This window comes from Sabethes cyaneus, chromosome 2, assembly GCF_943734655.1.
Source record: "Sabethes cyaneus chromosome 2, idSabCyanKW18_F2, whole genome shotgun sequence".
Classification (NCBI taxonomy): Eukaryota; Metazoa; Arthropoda; class Insecta; order Diptera; family Culicidae; genus Sabethes; species Sabethes cyaneus.
In genome coordinates this window covers 232654661-232680004 of record NC_071354.1, presented here as the reverse complement: position 1 = coordinate 232680004, position 25344 = coordinate 232654661, and the positions used below count along the sequence as shown (strand labels likewise).

Here is a 25344-nt window from a genome sequence, read left to right as displayed (position 1 = left end):
ACCTGAGAATCTTTCAGACCAAGCCGTTCGGCCAGTTTCTTCCGGTCCGGTTTGCTGATGTACTTTTGCAGTTGAAACCGTTTCTCGAGCCCTTTCCGCTGGGAGTCTGAAATGAAATAAGCCATGGATAAATAATAGGATTTTTTTAGGTATCTTTAACTACAATTCAAAACATTTATGAAAATACAAGATTTGAGATCATTATTACAATAGATAACATTTTCTTTAAAAAGAAATCAAAATAGCGAGGCTGTAGCTCTTTGTGCTCCGATTTTACCTATTCCGCCGTACCACTTCAGTCAAGCTAAATTTGATAGAAATATGTTAAGGACACTTATCTATACCTACAACTGTTCAACAACGCATTGCTCTATCTTTTGAATTTACGGTTTACACTGAGTGTTACGTAAAAGCAGGACAGTCCTGCCTCTAAGACGCAACCATAGGTTATGGTCAAATCTAAACTATGGCAAAATGAGTTTAAAGTTTCCAAACATTTTCTCTATTAAAACCTTTTCCGAAAACATGGAATCAAGTTGAACGATGAATTTGAATAATGTTTCTTCGATGATGTTTCAGCAGAAAACTTTAGATTGTAGATAGATATTTTTTTCCCGTTTCAATCCCACTAACGTAATTGGGAATGCTGATAACATTGATACTTTCAAATATTATATTATCCACAGGAAGTGGACAACTGGGTGGTGAATTTCAACTTTTGTATTCTAGTAAGACGCTCCAAAAACTTCAGTCGCTTAATTATTTCTAGTCAATGTGGCGTTTCTTGTTGTCGCGCCAAGAAACTAACGACAACGCTATGAACGGATTGTTTACTTAGCGCGTTTACTTGCCTGCGTTGAAAAGTTATCAAACATGGAACGCTAGAGACGTGAAAAAAATCAGCACAACGTCAGGAGAAATGATCGTCGAGGCTCTCAATTTTTTAAAATGGACTGAAAATACCACGCTCAAACCGGTAAACATTGACGTTGGATCGCGCTAAGCAATGCTAACACGAATAAAGTAATCCTAAGAATAACTTCGTGGGTGGTACTGTATATGCGCCATAGTAATTTTTTAGTTGCTCTATTAACAATAAAGCTGATTTTTTGCTATTGCTCGAGCTTATCAAAGGCTTATCGCCTACCAAAAATCAGTTTGAATATTTGAAGAAACCTGAGAAATACGACGTCAGGAGCCTGGGTTGCGATGAACACACAGCATCACCTAAGGGCCTATTCGGTGGACAGAAGACTAAAAGGGAGATGGTTTAACTGTTGGTGTTTTTCAAGTGCTGGCAATATATCTGCAATATATTTAATTTAGTATGGTTTTTTACTCAATATACCCGAAGCGTTCTTGGCGCTTCGGTCTTCACATTTGTAGTAGTGTAAATAATGCACCTCAGTTTGATTAGGCTAGATTTAAAAATGAGATGAATTTTCCCCCAGTGAATGTAAATTAGTTTATTGTTTCATGTCAGAATGGAAGATTTATGTTTCGTTGGACCACGACAGAGTCAGAGACAAGTAGAACGAGAAAAACACACCCGGTGTGGTATAACACGTGCCACTTGCTAGACGGTCACCCGACTTCTCACTCCTACCACACTTCTTAGTGATAGAAGCAAAGAATAATCATGCAAAAAATAATTACCAACGGCACTGTGCGTGTATGGAATGGTTAGGCTGGAGGGACAAACTTTTTTTTCCCGTGTTGGGGACAAACTTAGATATGAGACTATCTCATAGAAGGGCGCGGCGATAGTTTATTTCCAAAACACTCGAGTACCAACCGGAAGAGCGTGGATTAGAGTCACACTTGCCATTGAATGACCCAATATATGTTTGTCCTTATATCGAAATTTCCCAGTTTCTTCCAGTCTACCATGCATTTTTTATGCTTCTCACCAAACGCTCCTCCACTTTATAAAAAAGGTCCAAGCCTAATTTTGACTCAAATTTCAAATTTCAAATCCAATTGTATACCAGTTTTATATCTTAAGTCCAATTGACTGAAGTTCGAAAACAGACACTGATGAATTCTGCAAATCATAGGCGAAATACGTATCGGTCGCGAGTAAATATACATAGAATTTAATTGGAAAGTTTTCTTTTTTATTTAATTTCAGGTTAAGTTCAATTGCAAATCTATCTTAATTCCAATTTTAACTCTCATGTAAAGCCCAACTTCAAGTCCGAATTCAAATCTAGTTTGATTTCAATTCATTTCCAGTTTCAGCTTCGATTTGAGATCACTGGCGTGCCCAGGCTAGAGCACAATGAGTCACGTTCCCCACCTTCTATAACACATCTAATGTATAGCAAAGAAAGTCCGGAGTTGTCAATTCAATATCCCTTTGTTTTAATAGTAAGCAATAAGAAAATTAATTACGTTAAAATAGAATCTGCTTCAAGTCAAATTTTAACTTTGATTTCGAGTCCAATTCATGCCAAATTTCAAGTTCCATTTGGAATTTAGATTCAAGTAAATTTTCCAGTTCAGTTTCAATGTCCAATTGCCAATTTAATTTCAAATCCAATTTTCAGTTTAATTTCGAAGTCCAATGTAGGTCTGATTTCATGTCCAATTTAATGTCCCATTTTAAGTTTAATTTCGAGTCTAAATTTGTCCCAATTTCATCTCCAATTTAGGTCCAATTTCAAATACAACTTATGTCCAATTTTAAGGGCAAATACAATTTTAATTTCAACTGCAATCTAAAATTCAATTGAAGTCTAATTTCAATGCCCCATTTTTAAACCAATTTCTAGTGTATTGCAATTTCTGTTTCGCCACCGATTTCAAGTTCAATTTCAAAGTCCAATTTAAGTACGCTTTCAGTAATCCATTTTAAGTCCAATTCATTTGTTTTAGATCCAATAACAATTTCATCTCCGATTTCAAGTTCAATTAAAGTCTAATTTTAAGTCCTATGTAATGTCCGATGTTAAGTCTATTTCATGTCTAATTTAAATCCAATTTTAACTCCGATTCGAAGTCGAATCGAAATACCAACAAAATCGAAATACCAACATTAATTCAAAGAGCAATTCCTATTTTCAATCAAGCCCTATTTTAGAAGCTATTTGAAGTTCAATTGTGGTCCGATTTCAAGCCCACTTTAATGTCCTATTTTAAAGACAATCGCAAGTCGAATTTAATTCCAATTTCAGCTACGAGTTTAAGTCTAATTTCTAGTCCAGTTCTAAATCCAATATCTAGCCCAACTTCATATCAAATTCAATTCTGATTTCAAGTCTGCTTTCAAGTCCATTTCCAAGCTAGAGGTGTGCGCCGGTCAGATTATCGGCGGCGGTGGCGCAGGAATCATTTTTATTCGGCGGCGGCGGCGTCGCCGGCGTGACGCCGTTCGCTACTATCGGCGGCGGCGGCGGCGGCGTGCATCGGCGTGCGAGTATTTTACACCGTTAAATTACCGCATTTCGTATAAGTTTAAGCAAAATCTTTTGAAAATCGAACTAAAGTTGACAAGTAAAACAAATCCTTATAATGCTTATTTTGTGAATGATTTTTAATGACCTTTAAATCTTTAAATAATTTGTTATTTGTGTGTTTGCGAATACGCGATATGGTAGACACTAGTATGTAAAAGTACAGAACAGAAGTGGAAATCCGAACGATTCGGCGATCAAAACTGGTAGGGTAGACGCACCATTAGTGGTGGTAGTACCAGTAGTGGTGGAAACTTGAATTATTCCATTATTTTTGCATATTTTGGTACAAGTTTGGTAAGTATCGAACTACCAGTAACAGTATTATTTGATAAGTATCTAACTTGTACCAAAATCTGCAAAAATAATGGAATAATTCGAGTTTCCACCACTACTGGTACTACCACCACTAATGATGCGTTTACCCTAACAGAGTTTTTTTTTGTTTTTATTTTTCTTTGGGAAGGTTTTCTCATAGAAGCGAATAACGGCAATATAAGCAGAACGCTCGCTGCCAATCGCATAGCAGCTTTCACATGCTTTCGTATGCGTTCGTGTGTTTTCGTGGAAAAAACTGACTCGCTACCCCAGGTTCGCTAGTATCTGTAGAAAGTAGCATGTACGTGTTTGAATTTCTACTTCCACTTCTGTTCTGTGGTAAAAGGCAGGGAAGATTGGGATACGCACCCCATCTTTCGATTTTATGCCGTACATATGAGCTTCCGATTGCTACAGATCGAATTTAAATTTCAGTTTTCTGCCAATGTGTTTTTTTAAATTAAGGGATATTACATGCATTGCGTATAATAGACGGCGCCTAAAACTAGGCGGGTGAAATCGGCAATGTTGCAAATCGAGCAAGAAGTAAAGTATGCCCATGCGAGTGAGTATAAGCAATATCCAGCACTTACGCAACTGACGCAAGCGTACGATAAGCAACCACCGATGCTGTGTGCATACTTCCTGCTACCTACTTACTAGCGAGCGCACAGCCTCGAAATGTCTTTCTGCATAGCCCGCTCACAAACCCAACAACTTGTGAGAAGCCAACAGCCCGTGTGGGCTAGCGGCATACTAGGATATATGGATACTTATTTTCAGTGTTGGGCACCACTAATTCGCTAACCGACCAATCGAGAAACGCTAGTTATACTTTATAATTTATACTCAGACTAGCCGAATTGTTGCTGGTCCATAATACCAAATGAAGTGCCGCTGTTTATTTTAAAATTAATAAACTGTAAAGCATTTTATCCATTATATCCCGTATTTTGCACCTTACTGGACACCGCAGTCTAAAAGGGCGACTGGCACAAAAAGTGCGACAATGCGAATGCTGTGAGTAAGAAAGAGAATGACTGACAATTGCAATGTTGCTGTTTTGTTTTGTCATATACATTGGCATTAGAGAAAATAATCTGGATTAATCCAGGTACAGCTGCAAAGCGCAATAATAGGTTTCGATCTTAGTTAAATTAAGAAAAGTCATGTAATATATACAAATTAGTAATAAGTTGTACAGTGATAGATTACAATGCAAGTTGTTGCGGTATGTTCAAATATAGACAGTGACTGTTAATTTGCAGTTTGCGATTAGTGATTAGCGAAATTTTCACAATTATCGAGCAAATTGTATCGGTTAGCGAATTAGCGGTGCCCAACACTGATTATTTTGCATTTTTTTCTTTTTTGTTCACCTTACGTCCTCACTTACACACGCGGATAAGACTGTGAGCCCTCAGCTGCTTGGATTGCAATGACGAGCGAGAGAAAGACACACTCGCAAAAACTTGTCGCAGTGCATGAAAAAATAAGAGCGAGAGTCCGTAGGAGATACTCATGCCGGCGTGTTCGTTAGAACTAAAACGCGCGTGTGAGAAAATTAGACCACACGAGTGCGGTCTTGCAACACTGGAAATCAGTATCGTGGTAAGACCGGCACCTAATTTTGGCACCAGTCAGCTTACAACCGCGAAATGAAAAGTAATACTAACTCTCACCATTCCGCTCTTTCTCCTCACTCTAAAAATTTCATTACTTTCTTCTACCGTCCCTTCGTCAATTCTAAAAGAATTACAGTTTCAAAAAATATTCTTTTTCCTTTTTCTCAAGCTGTGATTAGTTTACAAAGCTCAAAAGTTATAAAAGTCTTTGCCAAGCTTCTACTAATAAAACCAAAAAAAAATTTCAATACGGTGTGTAGGCTTTTAACTTCACTTTTTGCACTAACGTAAGAACTGACGACACTATTAACACAAGGCATAACACTTATCGTTCTTACAAACATAAAAAATATATTTACCTTTTACCGACCGGTTTCGGGCAACTAGCCCATCGACGGGGTAATGCCCAGTGTAGTTTCTGAGAGAAAGGTACATAAAGCTTGAAAATCGTGTTTTTACAGGAGCGGCGTTTTATTCCAGCGAGGTTGTTCCACGCCGCAGTGGAATGCTTATGTGTTCGATCGTTTTTCAGTCACTTCCCGTGGTCGGATCATTACAAAATTAGTATCAAAATTAATAAAAAAAACTGCAGAATTAAAATCTGAAAAAAAAATTTGACTTTTTCAAAAATTTTGGTCGCTTATGTCTCCTTAAAAAGAAATGAGCACCGGGAAGCAAGACAGAAGTTTGACAGAAAACGTCATGCTAAAGTTCGTTTACGTTAGGTTTTTCGATTCGCACTCAGTTGGACGCATGGTAGCAGTTTAATTGAATCTAAATTAAAGGTACATTATAAGAATGAATTCACAAAACGGGTTCACTATGTGCTGTCAACATGTTGACCCGCATTTTTGTCAATGTTGGACTATATCATCGGCGTGGGTAAATGGCTTCGGCGGCATGGGAAAAAGAACCTAGGCGGCGCGCTGGTTCTAAATCATCGGCGGCGGCGGCGCACACCTCTATTCCAAGCCCAATTTGAGCTAAACATCTGGTCTAATTTAATTCCAATTTTTAGATCAATGTTGATTTAATATTAAACAAAACGTCAAGTCCAAATTCAAATCTCAATTCTAATCTACTGTCTAATCTAAATTTCAGTTTTTCGTTTGATTTCAAATCCAATCTCACGTATGGGTCCAGACCTGAAGACACATCCCGTCTTCTCTATTTAAGGTGAAATTAGCAGTCATCCATTCTGCCAATTTCAAAAGCAATTTTTTGTTTGAAACAAAAATTCTGTTCATAAAAATATATTCGCTATGTTCAGATTGGCAAGAAGAATGCAGTATTTACATTTTTACAAACAGAACCGCACTTTTGGGCCAAAAAACTGCTTCCGAAATTGGGCTCTCCGACGAAAAGTCAATGATTGCTAATTTCCCGTTAATGTAAAAAAGTCTTGATAGTCCTAAACTCCACACTTTGGATTTGCTAACCGAACCGACCGGAATTTTTGCGATAAATAATTTAATTACGTAAAAAAAGATCCATCTTACTATTACTTGGTAATTTTCTGTCCAAAATTTGCTTTTTAAAGGTCGGGGCTCTACCTTCTGTTTAGCTCTGTTCTGTTTAGTTCTGTTCTATGTTCTGTTGCGACTTTAAAGTCTTATTTAATTTCTATATCAGCCCCGATCTCTTGTCTAATTTGTAGTCCAATTTAATGTCAAGCCAAAATATTGGGTCAGATTTCAAGATCAATTTCAAGTCAAATTTCATTTGTATTTTAGGGTTTAATTTCAAATCCAATTTTATGTACGGTACCGTGCCCAATCGATCTCAGATCGATCATGTCTTGATTGAGGATCGACACTATTCGGATGACATCGATGGTCGACGGTCTTTACAGGGACCAAATATCGACTCAGATCACTATCACGTCGTGTGTAAGATTCGCGCAAGGCTGTCGAACGCGGCAAATGCTCGCACTGAGAGGACACTACGTTTCTACGTTTCAACATCCAGCGACAGATGCTGTGACAGCGGAATGCGCCACCAGGCTTGACGAGTCGCAGAACAGCAGGAAGAAAGAGAAGATATAAATGGGCTACGGAAGAATCTCCATGGAGCCATCGAAATAAGTGCAAGAGGGTGTAGTGGGCACGTCGCATGGAAAACAGTGTAACAGCTGGTTTGATGCCGAATGCCAGAGAGTGACAGATGAGAAGAATCATGTCAGGAGTCGCACATCCACTGAGGCTACACGTCCGAACAGAGAAAGGTACAAGGAGACTAGAGCTGCGGAAAAGAACCCACCGTTTAAAAAAAACAAGTACGAAGAGCACATGTTCGCCAGCGCAGAGGAGAGATTTGCTTACTGACCAAACGGTGGAAGGAGCATGATGTTGTTGAATGGAGAGGTAAACACGGAGATCAGCAGAAGCAGGATAAGAATTGTGAGCGATTGTGAGCCAAGCTGTGGTACCACCAACACAGAAAGAGGTTAAGATGGCAATCAATTAGCTGAAAAATGGTAAGGCTGCTGGGAAGGAGAGTATCCTGGACCTGGATGAACTTCTAAAAGCGGGGAGCGAGCGACCCAGCTAGCACCAACTCGTATATCAATGTACGAAAACTATCGTAAATATCTCCTAACAAACTCGAAATCGTAACTAAAGCAGGATAAAGTGGGATCAAGTTGATTTTCTGTCGTATATGATGATAATGACTGACATACATACGATTTTCAGCACAAAATCGTAGAGTAGTACGGAGCGACTCGCGCTTAATCGGATATTATCGTATATAAATACTTATATAGTCGTAACGCTCAAAATTATTCGTAATCACGTATATCGCCTCCAAAATAGTACGGATATGCCAATTTTGCGCATGAAATACGATTTATTTAACATGTATATCTGTACGTAATGCTGATTTTTACCTTTTTGCCTTTCTACTATATAAATATATAGTATAAAGGTATAGAAATCACTTGGAAAACCGGAAATGGAAAGAAGGTCCTGCGGGCCGAATGTTATATACCATTCGACTCAGTTTCGAAAACTGAGCATTTTCTGTGTGTGTGTATGTATGTGTGTGTGTGTGTATGTGTGTGTGTGTGTATGTGACGCTTTTAATCTCACTCACTTTTCTCGGAGATGGCTGGACCGATTTTAATGTTCTTAGTGTCAAATGAAAGGTCTAGGTGTCCCATTGGTCGCTATTGAATTTCATACTGATCGGACTTTTAGTTCAAAAGTTATGTATAAAAATACGAAAAATATGGGACTTCATTAACTCATAGGTCTCTTAACCGATTTGAACAAAATTGATTGCATATGAAAGAGGAGCCTTGCAAACCCTTAACTTCCAAATTTCATGACGATTGGACTTGTAGTTTGAAAGTTACATAAATAAATGTGAAAAAATAGTATTTAAAACATATTTATGTAACATATAAGCATTAATTTAATGAAAAACATCACACATTTTATGATTATTTGAAAATTACTGCTGAGATCTATCAAACGAAACCGAGTTATTTAAAATCGGACGCTTCATTCAAAAGTTATTCAAACTTTAACATTTAAGCACAGTATATTAAACCGTTAAACGTGTGAAATCAAAACATATCAATCAAATGTTGATTGTATTCAATATATGAGATGTGTGTGATGTATGTGTGTATGTATGTATGTATGTATGTATGTATGTATGTATGTATGTATGTATGTATGTATGTGTGTATGTATGTATGTATGTATGTGATGACAATTTGCAATTTTAAAATTTGCAATGAAATTCAAGAAAAGTGAGAAACATGTCAATTGTCTGAAGTTTTTGAAGCCTCTTAGTGGAATACGAACTCTGAAATTAAAGAAAAGAAAAAACTTTTACCGACTAAATTCCACTATTTAATATTTTTTCGCGACAGATACGTATACGCTTTGAAATAAGACACTGATGAAGCCTGCACGTCGTAGGCGAACTACGTATCTGTCGCAAATAATTATTAAATAGTGGGGTTCGATCGAAAAGTTTTTTCTTTTCTTTGATTCCAGATTTCAATTGTCATTTTCTTCACTTGCTGTTACTCACAATTGTACAAGAAAAGCAAAAAGCGGAGAAAAGCAGTTAATTAAACCCTCTAACGGGTAAGGCGGTCTGTTGACGGCCTTCGCGTTTGGAGCTCAAAAGCCGCATACGAAATTTGTTTTGAATTGACATCATGCAAAATGTGTTCAGAACAGAATTTTTGACATTTTGAAGGAGCGCTAGCTAAGAAATAGTTCCATTTCTCGTTTTCATATCTAATGCTCTATTCAGTAATTTTTTTCTAATTCAGATATATTGCAAAATTGAAGCCAAGCAAACCAATAGTAAAATTTTGAGATCAATCATTTTGTTGTAGAAAAAAAGCGAAATATAATAATAATTTTTCTGAACTCTTGTTTTTCAAAGATGCTAACTTTTGAATGCATGGTATTAATATCAAAATATCAAAAAATCTGCTATGAACAAATACTTCAATTGTCAATTGTCAATTCAAAACAAATTTCGTATGTGGCTCTGAAGCCCGAAAGTTAAGGCCGTCTGTAGACCCGTTAGAGGGTTAATTTCTAATTTTCTATACATATTCATTCAAGTCTGTAAAAATTATCTTTTGTTCATCAAGTAACATAAATGACGCTTACATGTATTTACGCACCCAAGGAAAGAAAATATAATTATTCTACACAATACGTTGTGAATTTTACTGGCAAATAAGGATTTTGAGGAATACGGAACGGATATTTAAAAATATAGTCTAATATAACATCTATACATCTACAATTAAGTTCCTGAGAAATTAAATAATGATTATTGTGGCAGTAGAAAGGCTAGGTCACGCCGCTAGGTGGATTAATTCGGGTTTTTGCCTTTCTACTATATAAATATATAGTATAAAGGTATAGAAATCACTTGGAAAACCGGAAATGGAAAGAAGGTCCTGCGGGCCGAATGTTATATACCATTCGACTCAGTTTCGAAAACTGAGCATTTTCTGTGTGTGTGTATGTATGTGTGTGTGTGTGTGTATGTGTGTGTGTGTGTATGTGACGCTTTTAATCTCACTCACTTTTCTCGGAGATGGCTGGACCGATTTTAATGTTCTTAGTGTCAAATGAAAGGTCTAGGTGTCCCATTGGTCGCTATTGAATTTCATACTGATCGGACTTTTAGTTCAAAAGTTATGTATAAAAATACGAAAAATATGGGACTTCATTATCTCATAGGTCCCTTAACCGATTTGAACAAAGTTGATTGCATATGAAAGAGGAGCCTTGCAAACCCTTAACTTCCAAATTTCATGATGTTTGGACTTGTAGTTTGAAAGTTACATAAAGAAATGTGAAAAAATAGTATTTAAAACATATTTTTGTAACATATAAGCATTAATTCAATGAAAAACATCACACATTTTATTATTATTTGAAAATTACTGCTGAGATCTATCAAACAAAACCGAGTTATTGAAAATCGGACGGTTCATTCAAAAGTTATTTAAACTTTAACATTTAAGCACCGTATATTAAACCGTTAAAACGTGTGAAATCAAAACAAATGTTGATAGTATTCAATGTGTGTGATATATGAGTGTATGTATGTATGTATGTATGTATGTATGTATGTATGTATGTATGTGTGTATGTATGTATGTATGTATGTATGTATGTATGTATGTATGTATGTATGTATGTATGTATGTCTGTATGTATGTATGTATGTATGTATGTATGTATGTATGTATGTATGTATGTGTGTGTATGTGGTGACAATTCGCAATTTTTAAATTTGCATTTAAATTCAAGAAAAGTAAGAAACATGTCAATTGTCTGAAGTTTTTGAAGCCTCTTAGTGGAATACGAACTTTGAAATTAAAGAAAAGAAAAAACTTTTACCGACTAAATTCCACTATTTAATATTTATTCGCGACAGATACGTATACGCTTTGAAATAAGACACTGATGAAGCCTGCACGTCGTAGGCGAACTACGTATCTGTTGCAAATAAATATTAAATAGTGGGATTCAATCGAAAAGTTTTTTCTTTTCTTTGATTTCAGATTTCAATTGTCATTTTGTTCACTTGCTGTTACACACAATAGTACAAGAAAAGCAAAAAGCGAAGAAAAGAAGTTAAATTAAGCATGTAGGTATAGTGGTATATAGGATTAAAAATACTAGTGAGTTGATTTGTCCAAATAAATTTATTCAAATTTCAAACAAACTTTGCGCATTAATAGATGCTCTTTTCAATCCATAGATACTAGAGCTTAGAAATGTTATATGAAAAATAGGAAGTAAACGTTGCACGGTAGTAATTTTGTAAGATTTGTTTCCGTTAGTGACATTTTAAAGGACAGATGTCTTATGTCATGTATCATGTTTTATCATGTTTAAATAAATCAAAAATGACAAGCACTGGAAATCATATCGATCATATTTCCCATTCTCAAGCATGTTTGTGACGCAGCTTTTGCACTATTTTTCGACCTCATCTTGTTTTCCCAACCCTCTAACATTGTAAAAACGATGCGATCAAGCTAATGATTATCTTTGCATGAAAGTACATTCAAAAGAAGCTTAAGTTTTGATTTTCATGCAAAAATAATTATCTGAATGAGCGCCAGCTAAGAAAAAGTTCAATTTCTCTTTTTCATATCTAATGCATTTCTAATCTGATGCATATCTATTCAGTTATTTTTTCTAATTCAGATATATTGCAAAATTGAAGCGAAGCAAACTAATAGTAAAATTTTTAGATTAATCATTTTGTTGTCGATATCCTTTTTCTTCAAAAGCGAAGTATAATAATAATTTTTCTGAACTCTTGTTTTTCAAAGATGCTAGCTTTTGAACGCATGGTATTAATATCAAAATATCAAAAAATCTGCTGTGAACACATATTTTATATAGTCAATTCAAAACAAGTTTCATATGTGGCTCTGAAGCCCGAAAGTTAACGCCGACCGATTATAAAACTAAATAAGGTGTTACAAGTATTTACGCACCCAAGGAAAGAAAATTTAATTATTCTACGCAATACGTTGGGAATTTTACTGGCAAATAAGGATTTTGAGGAATACGGAACGGATATTTAAAAATATAGTCAAGTTAATTATAAATAGATGTTCCTGAGAAATTAAATAATGATTATTGTGGCAGTAGAAAGGCTAGGTCACGCCGCTAGGTGGATTAATTCGGGTTTTATACGTATGAAAATGCTAGCTGGGGAAGCAATCCACCGGATCATTGTCAGGATTTGGAAGAAAAAGCAAATGCCGGAGGAGTTCTTGGGTGACCTCATTTGCGATATTTTCGAGAAAGGTCATCGACTCGAGTATTAAAACTGACGAGGCATTACATTGCTCAATTCTGCCTATAAAGTGTTCTCCCGTATCCTGTTCTGTAGACTGAGACCGTTAGCGGAGTACTTTAACGGCGAGTACCAAGCTCTGTTCTCAAGTTCTGTTTGTGGGCTTTAAGGCGGCGTACGATTTAGTGAAATGAAATGAACCGCAGCAGATAAAGCTAGAACATGGTTTTCCGATGCAACTATTTCTGCTGATTCGTGCGACGCTGGATGAGTCAAGATCATGCATCAGAATTGCGGGTGAGACGTTAGCCACTTTCGTGACGTTGGATGGACCGAAGCAAGGGGATGCACTCAACATTTCCTTAGAAAGTGTAATACAAGGAGCAAACGTACTTGGCGGTAAAATGGGAAATGCAGTGCGGCAAAGACGCATTAGCCACGAGCTGTGTCAAGCATACAAATATGCTGATATAGTGCAGGTAGTACAATGTGGCAGGCTTGGGTGGACTGGACACGTGACCAGAATGCCCGGCAAAAGAGTAGCCAAAACTATTTTCAGCAGAGACCCAGAAAAAGGCCGTAGACTTCGAGTCAGTCCCCGCACCCGATGGATGTGCGCTGTCGAGAACAACGCACGGTCAGCTGGTGTTCGAGGGGATTGGAGAACGGCAGCCCAGGACCGGCAGTACTGAAGAAACATAATTCGTGCGGTGTAGGATTTATTACTGACGTCGCCAATAAACTAAAGTAAGTATCCGAATTTGTTGATAAAAACTCCCTATTTTGAAAAATATGACTTATTTTCACGAAAAAATGGAGTCCGCAAAAAGGCAGTCTTAGGCAATTAGGGGAGTGTCGTCGTGGTTGGGCCACGTTTTAGAATTCGCCCATAACTTTCGTTCCAAAAGGAATTTTGGAAATCTAAATATCTCGTTGCAAAGGCCTAAGAATAAGGTATATTTCCGGAAAGTTTTGAACTGATTGCTTGAAAAATAAAAAAGTTATAGGCATTTACGTGAAGACAAAAAATGTTGTCATAGTCGGGCCATGTTGTACAGGTTGGGCCACCGCAGAAAATCTCAGACATACGTATTGAAATTCTATATAGAGACATGAAAAGAAAGAATTCCGAGAACAACGACTCATATAGGTACAAATACCCTATTTCTAATAGCATTTTTGCGAAATTTTGGCGATTTTGTACAATCCATATTGCTACAATCGCCTTTTCCAAAGTGTACAACTCCAATGAAAAAAATAACAAAAATATAGGGTTTTATCGTATTAATTTTGCTTTATTTCATCACATTTTACGTAACTGACATTCTCTAGCGATTATTGTGCTTCTGCGCTTAAAATTATGGTGGCCCCACCATGACTACTCAAGTGGCTCGACCTTTACAAATAGCGCTTCTCTAGTATTTCACCTTAGCCTTCCCAAACACCTTACTGGAGGAGATTTTTCTATAGTCTTCGTGTGCAGCACAACACACTTCATACATTTTCAAAATTTATCTCGTTAATTGCATTTTATGAATCATTTCTTGAAGAAAAGTTCATTGCGCCTGGAAAACTTTTTTTGTAAGATTTAGTCACTAAATTCAGTACGGGTGTTTTGAATACACGATTGAAACTCTCAATATTGTGAAAAGTTAGCTATCACAGTAAGAAGTTTTACAATGGTTGTATCATAGATATCATGAGTTACTAAAACTGTAAAATCGTGCTGGTCCGACCATAACAGTGGCCCGGCGATAACGACAATACCCTACGTCAAAAAAATTGTTTTTTTCTATAGTAGTAGCAATGAAGCAATTTTTTGCTCTTGTTGTCTTAGTAAACGTTTGAAGAACACTTTATTGATTTTTGAACTTGGCAAACAAAACACGACCTGAGAAAAAAGGAAAATATTGCATTTTTTCTTTTTCGTTTCTTAGTTCCTGAGAAATATTTACTTGAAGCTCGAAGACCATGGCTTTTTTCGTACCCACCTCTATGCGGTCTATGCTTTTAGGCAACTATTTAAGTATTTTACCAAAAAAATTAAGGCAAAAATTAAGGCATTCGCATACATTCGCTACCCATTAATAATATTTTCGGATATTGTTTCCGTTAAATCAGCGGAGGCCGCCAAAAGGCGGCGGCGGGCACCACAAACTCATTTTACGAGTGAATAAAACTTCCTATTAACAACGCAAATATCAAACTGAAAAAATGATATTTCGCAGCATCGTTTACTGCGTGACTCGATTTATCGGTTTTCAAAAACGTTTTATGAACAATCATTTGAAAATGAAGCAAAGTCTATTTAATAATTGGATTTATCAAGAAAATAGAGAATTCACTTATTGAGTCCACTTATTGAGAAATTTGAGTCCATTTATGGGCGAAATTAGCGATCAGAACACATTTCACAACACAAAAAAATTAACAAGATTCAATATTTAAGTATACTGCAGTTATCTTTTGTATCGCCCAAAAATAACAACTTACCTGAAAACACAGCCCGTCGCATCATCCCCCGTCGGGGTTTCCCTCGAGTCGAGTGCGCCCATGGGAAGCCTTGTCCCGGCGGCAAAGGAAACACTTGTGGGCCACCTGCGGTGTGAGAAGCCAAGGCATGATGCCGTAAGAATGAGTGCGTCTGTGTGTAGGTACTGGTTAGAAGCCTACTTACCGGGCAGATACGGATTCCGACAGTGAGCCAGCAACGAATGAAGATGAGGATGATTTAGTCCATGCTGCAGGAAAGGCATCGGCCGGCTTGGGAGTGGTTTCGCGATGATTTTATTATCTCGAGGCTGCTGGGAGGCTCCTGACTGCTGTTGATGCTGCTGCTGTGTTTGCTGCTGCTGCTGCTGCTGGAGACGAGAACCTTCATCTTGTAGGTCCGGACTGTTTGGCAAGCTGCCAGCTTCACTAGTGGTATTACTACAGCTATTATTGTTATTGCAATTACTACCGTTGCTGTTGCTATTGTTGTTATTGTTGTGGTTATTGCCTACGGAAGGACTACTTCCGTTGACTCCGTTGACTAGATGATGGGGGTGATGCGGCGACAAAGGCTGCTGGGGGTGGTGATGGGGCAGGTGATTTGTCAGAAACGCAGGATTCACTAAATGATTTTGTTGGATTAGGTTTTGTTGTATATAAGGCCAAAGGTGTTGAGGTTGTATAAATTCTGAAACGAGAACGTGAAAAGCTATTCAGTGTCGTGTCTCCATGAGATTTTATTTAGAGTAAAACCATTGGTTGCCTAATACTATGACCATCATGAAACGAACAAAGTAAAAAAAAGCGCAGCATAGAATCTGATCGATTATTTGCCATCAGCGTCAATCTCGGTCAAATGCTCTTTTCGCAGCTCACCCCTCCGACGGAATCAATTCCATAAAACATATTCCAGCAATAAAACACTACAACTATCACTCAAATATGACCAGTCCAGCCCACTTCTGTCTGTCGGTCAACCCCCAGCAGCAAGGAACGCTCCCGGGCCGGCCAGCCCAATCGTGTGCAAACGCACTGTTTAATGCGCTTTTATCGATTGTCCCACCGGGGATTTATGCATCCCACATTTCGCCGGTTCTTTTATCGCTTTTCAATAGACACACAGTGCCATTTAATAGATGGGCAATAAAACGGCATAAAAAAGATTCACCCGAAGCCGATAATCACCTCGACATGCCGCACAGGCAATCCCACCAGGAAAGTGTCAGCAGAAAAAAAAATCGAATGAAAAATTGGCAGGACCTCCAGTCGAAGCCATAAAAAAACTCGCACATATTTTTTGATTGAATGCCATTTGTAAAGGCTTTGGACATTGAAGCACGAAAAAAGACGATAGACCTAAACACTCTCAATAAAGCATGAAATAAAATAATAATAACAATTGATGATCAATGCTCTTCGCCGGCAGTACAAGGAACAACAAACCCTCTGAAAAAGCAGATTAGCCATCCCGAGTCCCGAGGGGCGAAACAGTCGATGATCCTTTGCTGCAACAGTTTAGTTTAGTTTTTTTTGTTTCGTTCGGCAAAAGGGTCACCGGCAGTTGCGCATTTCCCAACTGCGCCGAGTTTCACCGTGATCCTCAAGCCCTCACAGCAGTTAGACAATAATTTAAACATGATTATAAATTACTGTTTTTACAGCCTGTCTCTCTGTACTCGCGGGCGAAATAAAAATACGAACTGTTTTCCTTTCGCTAATGTTCGCTTCCCTGACGGATTTATGCTGCTCTGCTCTCTGCTCTGGTCTGGTAGGAATGTTTTCGTTGATCCCGGGGACCAATGTTGTTACATGGTGGCTTTGTTTTCAAGAGTGCAACCCCGTTTATGATGTTGATGCCGGGTGATCGGTGCTGCTGACGGTGATGGTCGGCATCGTCGTGATGATGCCGATGCAATAGGCTGCATTTAAAGACCGGTAACCACAACCAACCGAAAACGGCTTGACGGCGTGACGGAAACGCCTTATATTTTTATTTGGGATTAGGAAATTTAATAAACTGTTTTATTGGGCACAGCGCCAGCTGGATGAACAGAAACGATGGATAAAACGCTGTCGGATTAGATTGTGTGCAATCGCTTGTGGTTTGATTTGGTCGTCTCTGCCGTTGGTTTTTAACTTCAATGAAAAAATTCAAAAACTCATTACTAACTCTAGAATACGCACAAAATTGAATGCCTTGCACCTTCATATATCTTCTAAACGACTTGTGTTTTACAGCGGCATGTATCACCAAAATATCTAAAGATTGTGAGAGGAGATCGGCGGTTTTCAAATAAATAAATAAAGGCTTTTTCGGACGGGTTACACTTTTACGGCCTAATTTACTCGATTGCAGTTCTATTGAAACCAGTTTTTTTTTGCGCTAGAAACATTAGATGCGTTCACTCTTGCTCTCTGATTGGCGAATGGCGATTTTTTTAATTCATGATATTAGGTTTTATGTGCGATGAGCCTTGGTGTTTTTCACCGGACTTGCTGTTCTTTTCGGAATGGTTGTTCTCACGATACGACGTCTAATAGTAGAAGGCATGATTGTTTCCTTTCTTGGGTGCAGAACCTAAATTATGTGAAATATTGAAAACTTGCTAAACTTTTATTGTGTGTTGTTCTGTTTGCTTATATACACCATGAGGAATTTTCCATTATATTTTATAGAGAAGACGGACCTAAATTGGATTTGACTTTAAATCAATTTAAACTTGGCCTCAAATAAAAAGGGAAATTAGAATTTAAATTAAACTTAAAACTAGACTTGAATTTGATCTTTAAATTGGAATTGAAATCAGACATGCAATAGGCCTAGAAGTGAGACATAAAATTTATTACTTATATATTTACATTATCAACAGGCAAATTTGGTGGCCCAATGATATTTAAATTGATTGAAATTGCCTTAAAATTACGTTTAAGTCCTTCCCTGGACAAATTAAATTCAAACGTGAAGGTGTAATTTCTAGAGGTCTTACCAACTACGTAAGATATATGCTAATGGAATGATGATTTACTATCCAGTCACTCAATCTTTGACACAATTTTTTTTACCAATAACGATTTTCAAAAGCTTGTATTCGAATGTGATAAATTCTTTCTTTCTTGAAAAAGCGATGATGGTACGTTTAGACGGTTTGCATTACCAATCTTCAAAATTTTCCAACTGCTGTTGAAGCATACAGGCATAGAATTACGATAGAACTAGTCTAGCCGCAGATTTTCATATCATCGGCGAAAGACAATAGGGAAACACTCAGTTTGAAATTCACATCGTAAAAGTATATAAGGAAGATCAATGATCCGCGGTGGCTACCTTGAGGGATCCCAGACAAAGCAGCAAATTCCCCAAAACAATTATTACCGATTTTCATTGTTAGCAGCTTTAGAAATTTGATTCAATCGGACAAAGAATTGAATTTGAAATTTTACTCGAAGCTGCAGCCGAATTCCGGTGCTTCAAGAAAATTTCCGAAAAATCTCTTTACGAAAAGAAATTCTTAGAATCTCTTTCTCTTCCAATAATTCTCTTTTCTTTTAACCGTATTCCGAGCAACTAAAGAGATAGAAAATTATGATGTCTGCGGAAAGAGAAAATGTAGTTTTTTCTATTCTCCGCTAGATGGCTTCGAGAGCTTTTCTTTAACTTCTTCCTAATATGCGTTGAAAAAATCATCCAACTTACTTTTTTACAGCTTTTGAATTCATTTATAATAACCAATATGTTTCATAACATATTGTACTGCCGCCAAATTTCGAACAAAAACTTGCGAAGAGATTTTTTTAATTTTCTTATTTTGGAATTCCGGTGAAGTGCCTTAAGAAAACTCTTTGACGTTTAAAAAAGAAAAAGAGATTTTTAATCTCTTCGAGATTTTTGGGTCAGAGAAACCGAAGAAAATTTTTTCTTACATTGAAAATGTATCAAATCTATATAAAACAATAAAAATGTATGCTCCGAGTAATGGAGATAGCAATTTTATTATATTTTTATTGTCATTTTGATGCAAAAAGGAGATATAATCATCACACAGGGGATCTAAGCCGTGCACAGCGTGCAAACACCTGATTTCACGGAGACACCACCTTGGTGAGGTTTATAAAATAGTCTATCTTTCTGAAAACTAGTTGTGTATCCACCTAGTAGGCCAATGTAAGTTTCGTTTTTGTTTTTAATGCATGTAAAGTTGCCTACTTTAGTATGGCGTCACAAAGTTGTAGAACACATTTTAGATATCCGTTTTCGGTGCTTTCAAATGTTCTCAATATGCTGAAATATATACTTTATAAGAAGGCCTGTCATCGTTAAAATGTATATTAGACGAATTATCACATATTAAAAAACACACATTTCAATAAACAATCGCTCGTATTTTTAAACAGTATACTAAGTTGATAACTTTGGCATGTTTTGCAACTTTGTGAAGACTTTGTGTACAAACGTTCAAATGGTCTATTTTTTATGTAATATATGTTGAAAATCAGTGATTCATTACCGCTATCTAGCGAGGTTATTGCCGCAATTTATCAACGCTATCGATAATAGCTTTACATCGATAATAGTGTTCGACATCGGAACGTAAATTGAAGTCCGGGTTCCTGTCCGGAACCGGAACAGAGCCAAATTAGACCGGAATAAAGCCGGACTAAAAAAGTTCGTTCCGATTTTTAACCGGACCAATTTTCGTTCCGATGTTGATTCAATAATACTGCAACGCTTTAGCATTGACTATAAATATTGTGACTATGTGAAAAACTTATCATTTTGGTAACAAGATGATTTTATATCCTTAGTTTATTGTTGTTAAATATTAAATTGCTACTATTTAAAATAAACGAAAAAATTGACACTTATTGATATCCATTTTTACCGTGATTTTCCGTTACAGAAAAATAGTGATTGATGCATTATCTACAAACGATTGCTTATTACTTGCAGCATAACAAAGATTAGATTATTATCACCCTAATGAGTGGATATCTATCACGTCTACAGACAGACTATTTTTGATTAATAAACTACTCCAAAGATCACTGACTATCACTGACGAACTGACATGACATAGAAGAAAATGCTTTAAAAACTATCGTCCTACACTTTTGGTCTGCACACTGCATCTGTTATGCATGTTACGGAGTAGCTTTTACTTGTATGGTTTTATACCGTAAAGTTTTTACATTTGTAGTGTTTCATACTAAAAACTCGAGTACCACGGTGTGGCCATGTCGCGAAACATGCTTTTTTGAAAAATGAGTAGTTCTTGAATAGACGATGAAATTAACACGAGTGTCTCGTCTGTTTGTCTGCGGTAATATCTTCTTTTAGAATTAAAATCTCGATTAAAATGTGATAAAATCGCTGTCATCATTACTCTAAGTATAAATTTTTATTGTTTTACAATAGATTTAAAACACACTTAATGCAAGTAAAAAAATGATTCTAATTCTCTTACACGAAAAATTTCGAAGAGATTAAAAATCTCTTTTCCTTTTTTAAACGTCAAAGATTCTCTTAAAGCTTTTTGCCGGAATTCCAAAATAAGAAAATTCTAAAAATCTCTTAAAAATTTCTTTTCTTTTACGTCCGGAATTCGGCTGCTGGACTTGAAAATTGTTGAAGTTCAATAGGCCATAAAATCGGTCTTTAAATGAGCTCGAAATCGGGATTAAGCACAACTTTGAATTGGACTTATAATCGAACTTTAAATTTTACATGAAATTAGACAGAAAATTTTACTTAAAATTAAACATGAAGGTGTACGTGAAATGAACCTTATCATTGATCTCGAATTTAACTTGAAATTGGAACTGAAACTGGATATAGAATTACACTTATTAGACAACAAGACAACATTAGAATTAGACAACAAGTTGTACTTGAAAGAAATAATTGAGCTCGACATTGAAATTAAATTAGACTTGAAATTGCATTTAAAATTGAACACGAAATAAAACTTTACTTTGGCATAAAATTTGACATGAAATTGGGCTAAATTTTGAGCCATTTCGGACTTGAAATTGAACATAAAATTAAACTCAGTGCCAGACTTGAATTTGGACTTCAAATTCGACCTCAAATTAAACATGCAATTCGACTACACACTTAAAAAAAAGCACCGAAGTCGGCAGAATTTTGCCCAGATTTGGACAGCCAAGCGTTCGTTAAAAATTTTTTTTGATACCAAACGTTAGTAAAGGTCCGTAATTTTGCCCAATTTTTCAAGTGTGTAGGACTTAAAATTGAGCATGAAATTGGACGTGAAATTGAACTTTAAGTTGGCATAAAATATGACATGAAATTGGACATAATGTTGGACCAATTTAGGCTTGAAACTTTACCTTAATCTGAACTGTAAGTTAGACTTAAAATTGAATTTGAGGTTAGACTTGAAATTTTACTTCAAGTTGGATTTGTAATTGGCACGCAATTGGGCTAAAACTTGAACTAATTTAAATAAGCAGCTAAACTTCAAATTGAGCTGGAAGACGGACTTAAAACTTATATTGAATTTGAGCGGCAATAGAACTTGAAAAGCGACATGAAATTGGACTACAAATCAAACTTGAAATTGGAATTGAAATTAAGACATTCGACTTGAAATTGGTCGTACCCCAGCCTTTTATCTGATACTATTTCACTGAAATTCCTTAGTGGAATGTCCCAACAGAGTTAAACTTTTCGGATCAATCCTACTATTACTATTACTATTACTACCCAGCAAGCATTTTCATATGTATAAAAAAGATACAAATCAGCATTACGTACAGATATACATGCTAATAAATCGTATTTGACGCGCAAAATTGGCATATCCGTACTATTTTGGAGGCGATATACATGATTACGAATAATTTTGAGCATTGCGACTATATAAGTATTTATATACGATAATATCCGATTAAGCGCTAGTCGCTCCGTACTCCTATACGATTTTGTGCTGAAAATCGTATGTATGTCCGTTATTATCATTATATACGACAGAAAATCAACTTGGTCCCACTTTATCCACCTTTAGTTACGATTTCGAGTTTGTTAGGAAAGCTTTACGGTAATTTTCGTACATTGATATACGAGTTGGTGCTAGCTGGGTACTTTTGTGCCCGATCTGGCTAAGAACACAACTAACCCATTTTTATATGCTGAGTGATGCTGGTAGAGTTAAAAACGGATGGCGATAGTCATTTTGAATTTCAAATGGACTGTCCTACTCTCTCTCTCTCTTTCTCTCTCATGTCACCTTAACCAACCATCCATTGACCCACCGCTTTGTCATTTTCGTTCTGAAAATTCCCATGATGCATAAGAAACGGAGCCTTTTGACGTAGGACTACACCTTTCGGCGAAGGTTTAACTAGATAAGGTTTCATTCAAAAAAATCTTTCACGAAATGTAGTTAGGTTTTGCCCGCTAATAGTTTAGCGGTTTCCTGATCAATTTTTAATATTTTTGCAGCAATCTACCGAAAAATCTTCTATGCATCGACCCAGATAAAGAAAACTTCTGTAATTTTCTCTTTCAAATCACTAAACAGTGAAAATTGACGAACAGTTTCAAGGTGGAATTTCCCCATACATTTTCTTCGTGGTCGCCTTGCGTCACAGGCAGGAACGAAAGTTAAATATACAATGTGTTTACAATGATTTCGATTACTTTCTTTTTAGAAAATAAAAGTGACAAAAAATCCTCGTCCCAACAAGTCGTAGATTCTTTTTGACGATTTGTTGACTCTTTACGACGAATTTGTTGTCTCTGCCGGGAAGCACGTCAGAAAAAGTGACAGAGCCCCCAAGTCCCAACAAGGTTTTTTACAACTGTGATTAAACCTATATCATTTTGATATCTGTGTTAGGGAAGTACGCCAGAAAAAGTGACAAAACTCCCTCATCCCGACAAGAAGCGAGCTGTGATTCTTACCACGAAAATATTGCGTCATGCCAGGGGCCTGGTTTTGGTTACAGACAAGGCTCATATATATTACTAGCTGTAACCCCGCGCATCGCCTCGCGTCTAATTGAGAGCAAATTGGAGGTACGCTAGGTAACGTTAACGCTATGTAATTCTATGAGGTGCAACTACGTTACTTTTGCTCGTCTTGAATGTAATCTGGTATGATTGGTTTGAGTCTTTGCTTAATGTGGGCGATTATTACCACTAAAATACATATCGCGCCCTTCGTTTTGGCGACAGACATAAGCCTCTTATATTTATGATAAGATGATAAGATACTCGGGCGAAAGATTGGGTTGGCCGCTGACTTTTTAATAACTGTTCACTTTCAGGACATCAAATTGGACTAGGTTTATCGCAGTTCTAAGAAATCTTGCTGGGATGAGTAGACTTATCACTTTTTATTGCGCGCTTCCTGGACACAGACATCAAATTGGTCTAGGTTTATAGCGGAAAAAATTTTGAAGGAAGAAATTTTGTTAGGACGAGAGAACTTTATCATCTTTTCTGGCATATTTCACAAGCACAGATATCAAATTTTGAATTTTGAAGGAAGAAATTTTGTTAGGACGAGAGAACTTTATCATCTTTTCTGGCATATTTCACAAGCACAGATATCAAATTAGTATAGTTCTGAACGTCGTTATGAATCTTCGACCTATTGGGACGAGGGGGTTTTGTCACTTTTTTTATAAAAGGATATAAAGGAAAAATGAAACGAGAACCATTAAATGCAAGTGTAAAAACTGGAATGAGTGTAACACCCCAATTCTATATTTCAAACGGATTGGGTTTTCGAACGAAAGTGATTGGCATTCTTCATGCCGTCAGCAAAATCAAATGGGCAGAACAACTCGTTCGAAACAAGACGAACGAAATAAAGATCCGTTCGAAATACAGAATATGGGTGTAAATTTAAGTACGGTTATATACAACCGTACTGTTTGTGGTATGGAAACATCATTATCGCTCGGCATTTCGGCAAATCAGCACTAATCATTCCAATCAATCACAGAGCGTGGATTTTTAGTTAGACAATACCTAACATTTTTCATTTATTTAAAAATTTGTAAGAGAAACATGTAATCTACCGTATTATACTGTTAATCGATTGATACCAAGTTAAGTATAACAAGTTTAGAAAGAATAGGCTCTTGGACAGATGGACGTGGACAGATTGCAAAGGGATATACAGTCAAATCCAAAGACTTTTTGGACATACATACGTCAATTCAAAGCGTCAAGACAAAGGACTTCCGACAAATGTAATGTATAAGGACAAGAAAACTGAAAACGCCACTGAAGCTGCAGAATTATTCTCTGAATATTTAAAAAAATGTCTTTGATAATGATCAGCGAACAGGATACTCCAGTGCAACTCCATCGTTAGATTCAACTTTTGCTACATTTGAATTATCGTTGTCGGATGTCCGAAATTGTGCTCTAGATATATCTAAAAGCAGTGGATCAGCTGGAATCCCAAATTCTGTGTTACAAAATTGTATGAATGGCTTCTTAGTTCCATTACATAGTTTATTCAGTGTGTCTTTAGCAACATGTCTTTTTTTTTTGTATGCCAGAAGGGCATTGGGTTAAAAGGCCACTGTGACAGTCTTAATGATCGTCTTTTGTGGCAGAGGAATTGCCAATCTCTCGGCAATACCGAAAATGTTCGAATCCATGGTTTATAAGCGTTTGTATCGCGAGATTGAACCAAAAATTTCAATTTCCCAACACGGATTCCTTAAAGGACGCCCAACGGTGACTAATTTGGCGGAATTTGTTTCGAGAACTGTGCAATGGATGGTGGATGGGTGGCAAGTAGATACAATATACACAGATATGTCTAAGGCTTTTGACGTAATAAATATTGATGCAATCGCAACATAGCTGCCAAAGTATGGAATAAGCGGTATAAATCAGAGGTGGATAAGCGACTATTTAAAGAATCGATCGCAATATATCAAGTTTGACAAGAGCAAGTCAGCTCCATTCCCGGTCTGGTCTGGTGTCCCTCAGGGAAGTCATCTTGGGCCATTGCTTTTCGTCACAGTCACGAATGAGCTCCCGGAACTTCTCCCTGGAGTTTACATCTTAATTTATGCTGATGATGTGAAGGTTTTTCTCCCGGTGAAATCTGTTAAGGACTGTCGAATTCTTCAGGATAGTGTACAACATTTCAACGGATTTT

At 36.8% G+C, this 25344-nt stretch overlaps 1 protein-coding gene across 1 annotated transcript in view; it reads right to left on the bottom strand.

Moving 5' to 3' along the window:
* LOC128737687 (probable basic-leucine zipper transcription factor R) overlaps positions 1-25344 on the bottom strand; it is a 73207-nt gene that overhangs the window by 22475 nt on the left and 25388 nt on the right. The window contains exons 2-4 of the mRNA XM_053832383.1: positions 15381-15884; positions 15197-15301; positions 3-106 (exon numbers count right to left, since the gene is read on the bottom strand). Of these exons, the coding sequence (XP_053688358.1) occupies positions 3-106; positions 15197-15301; positions 15381-15884 (713 nt within the window). The remainder of the gene's footprint in view (positions 1-2; positions 107-15196; positions 15302-15380; positions 15885-25344) is intronic.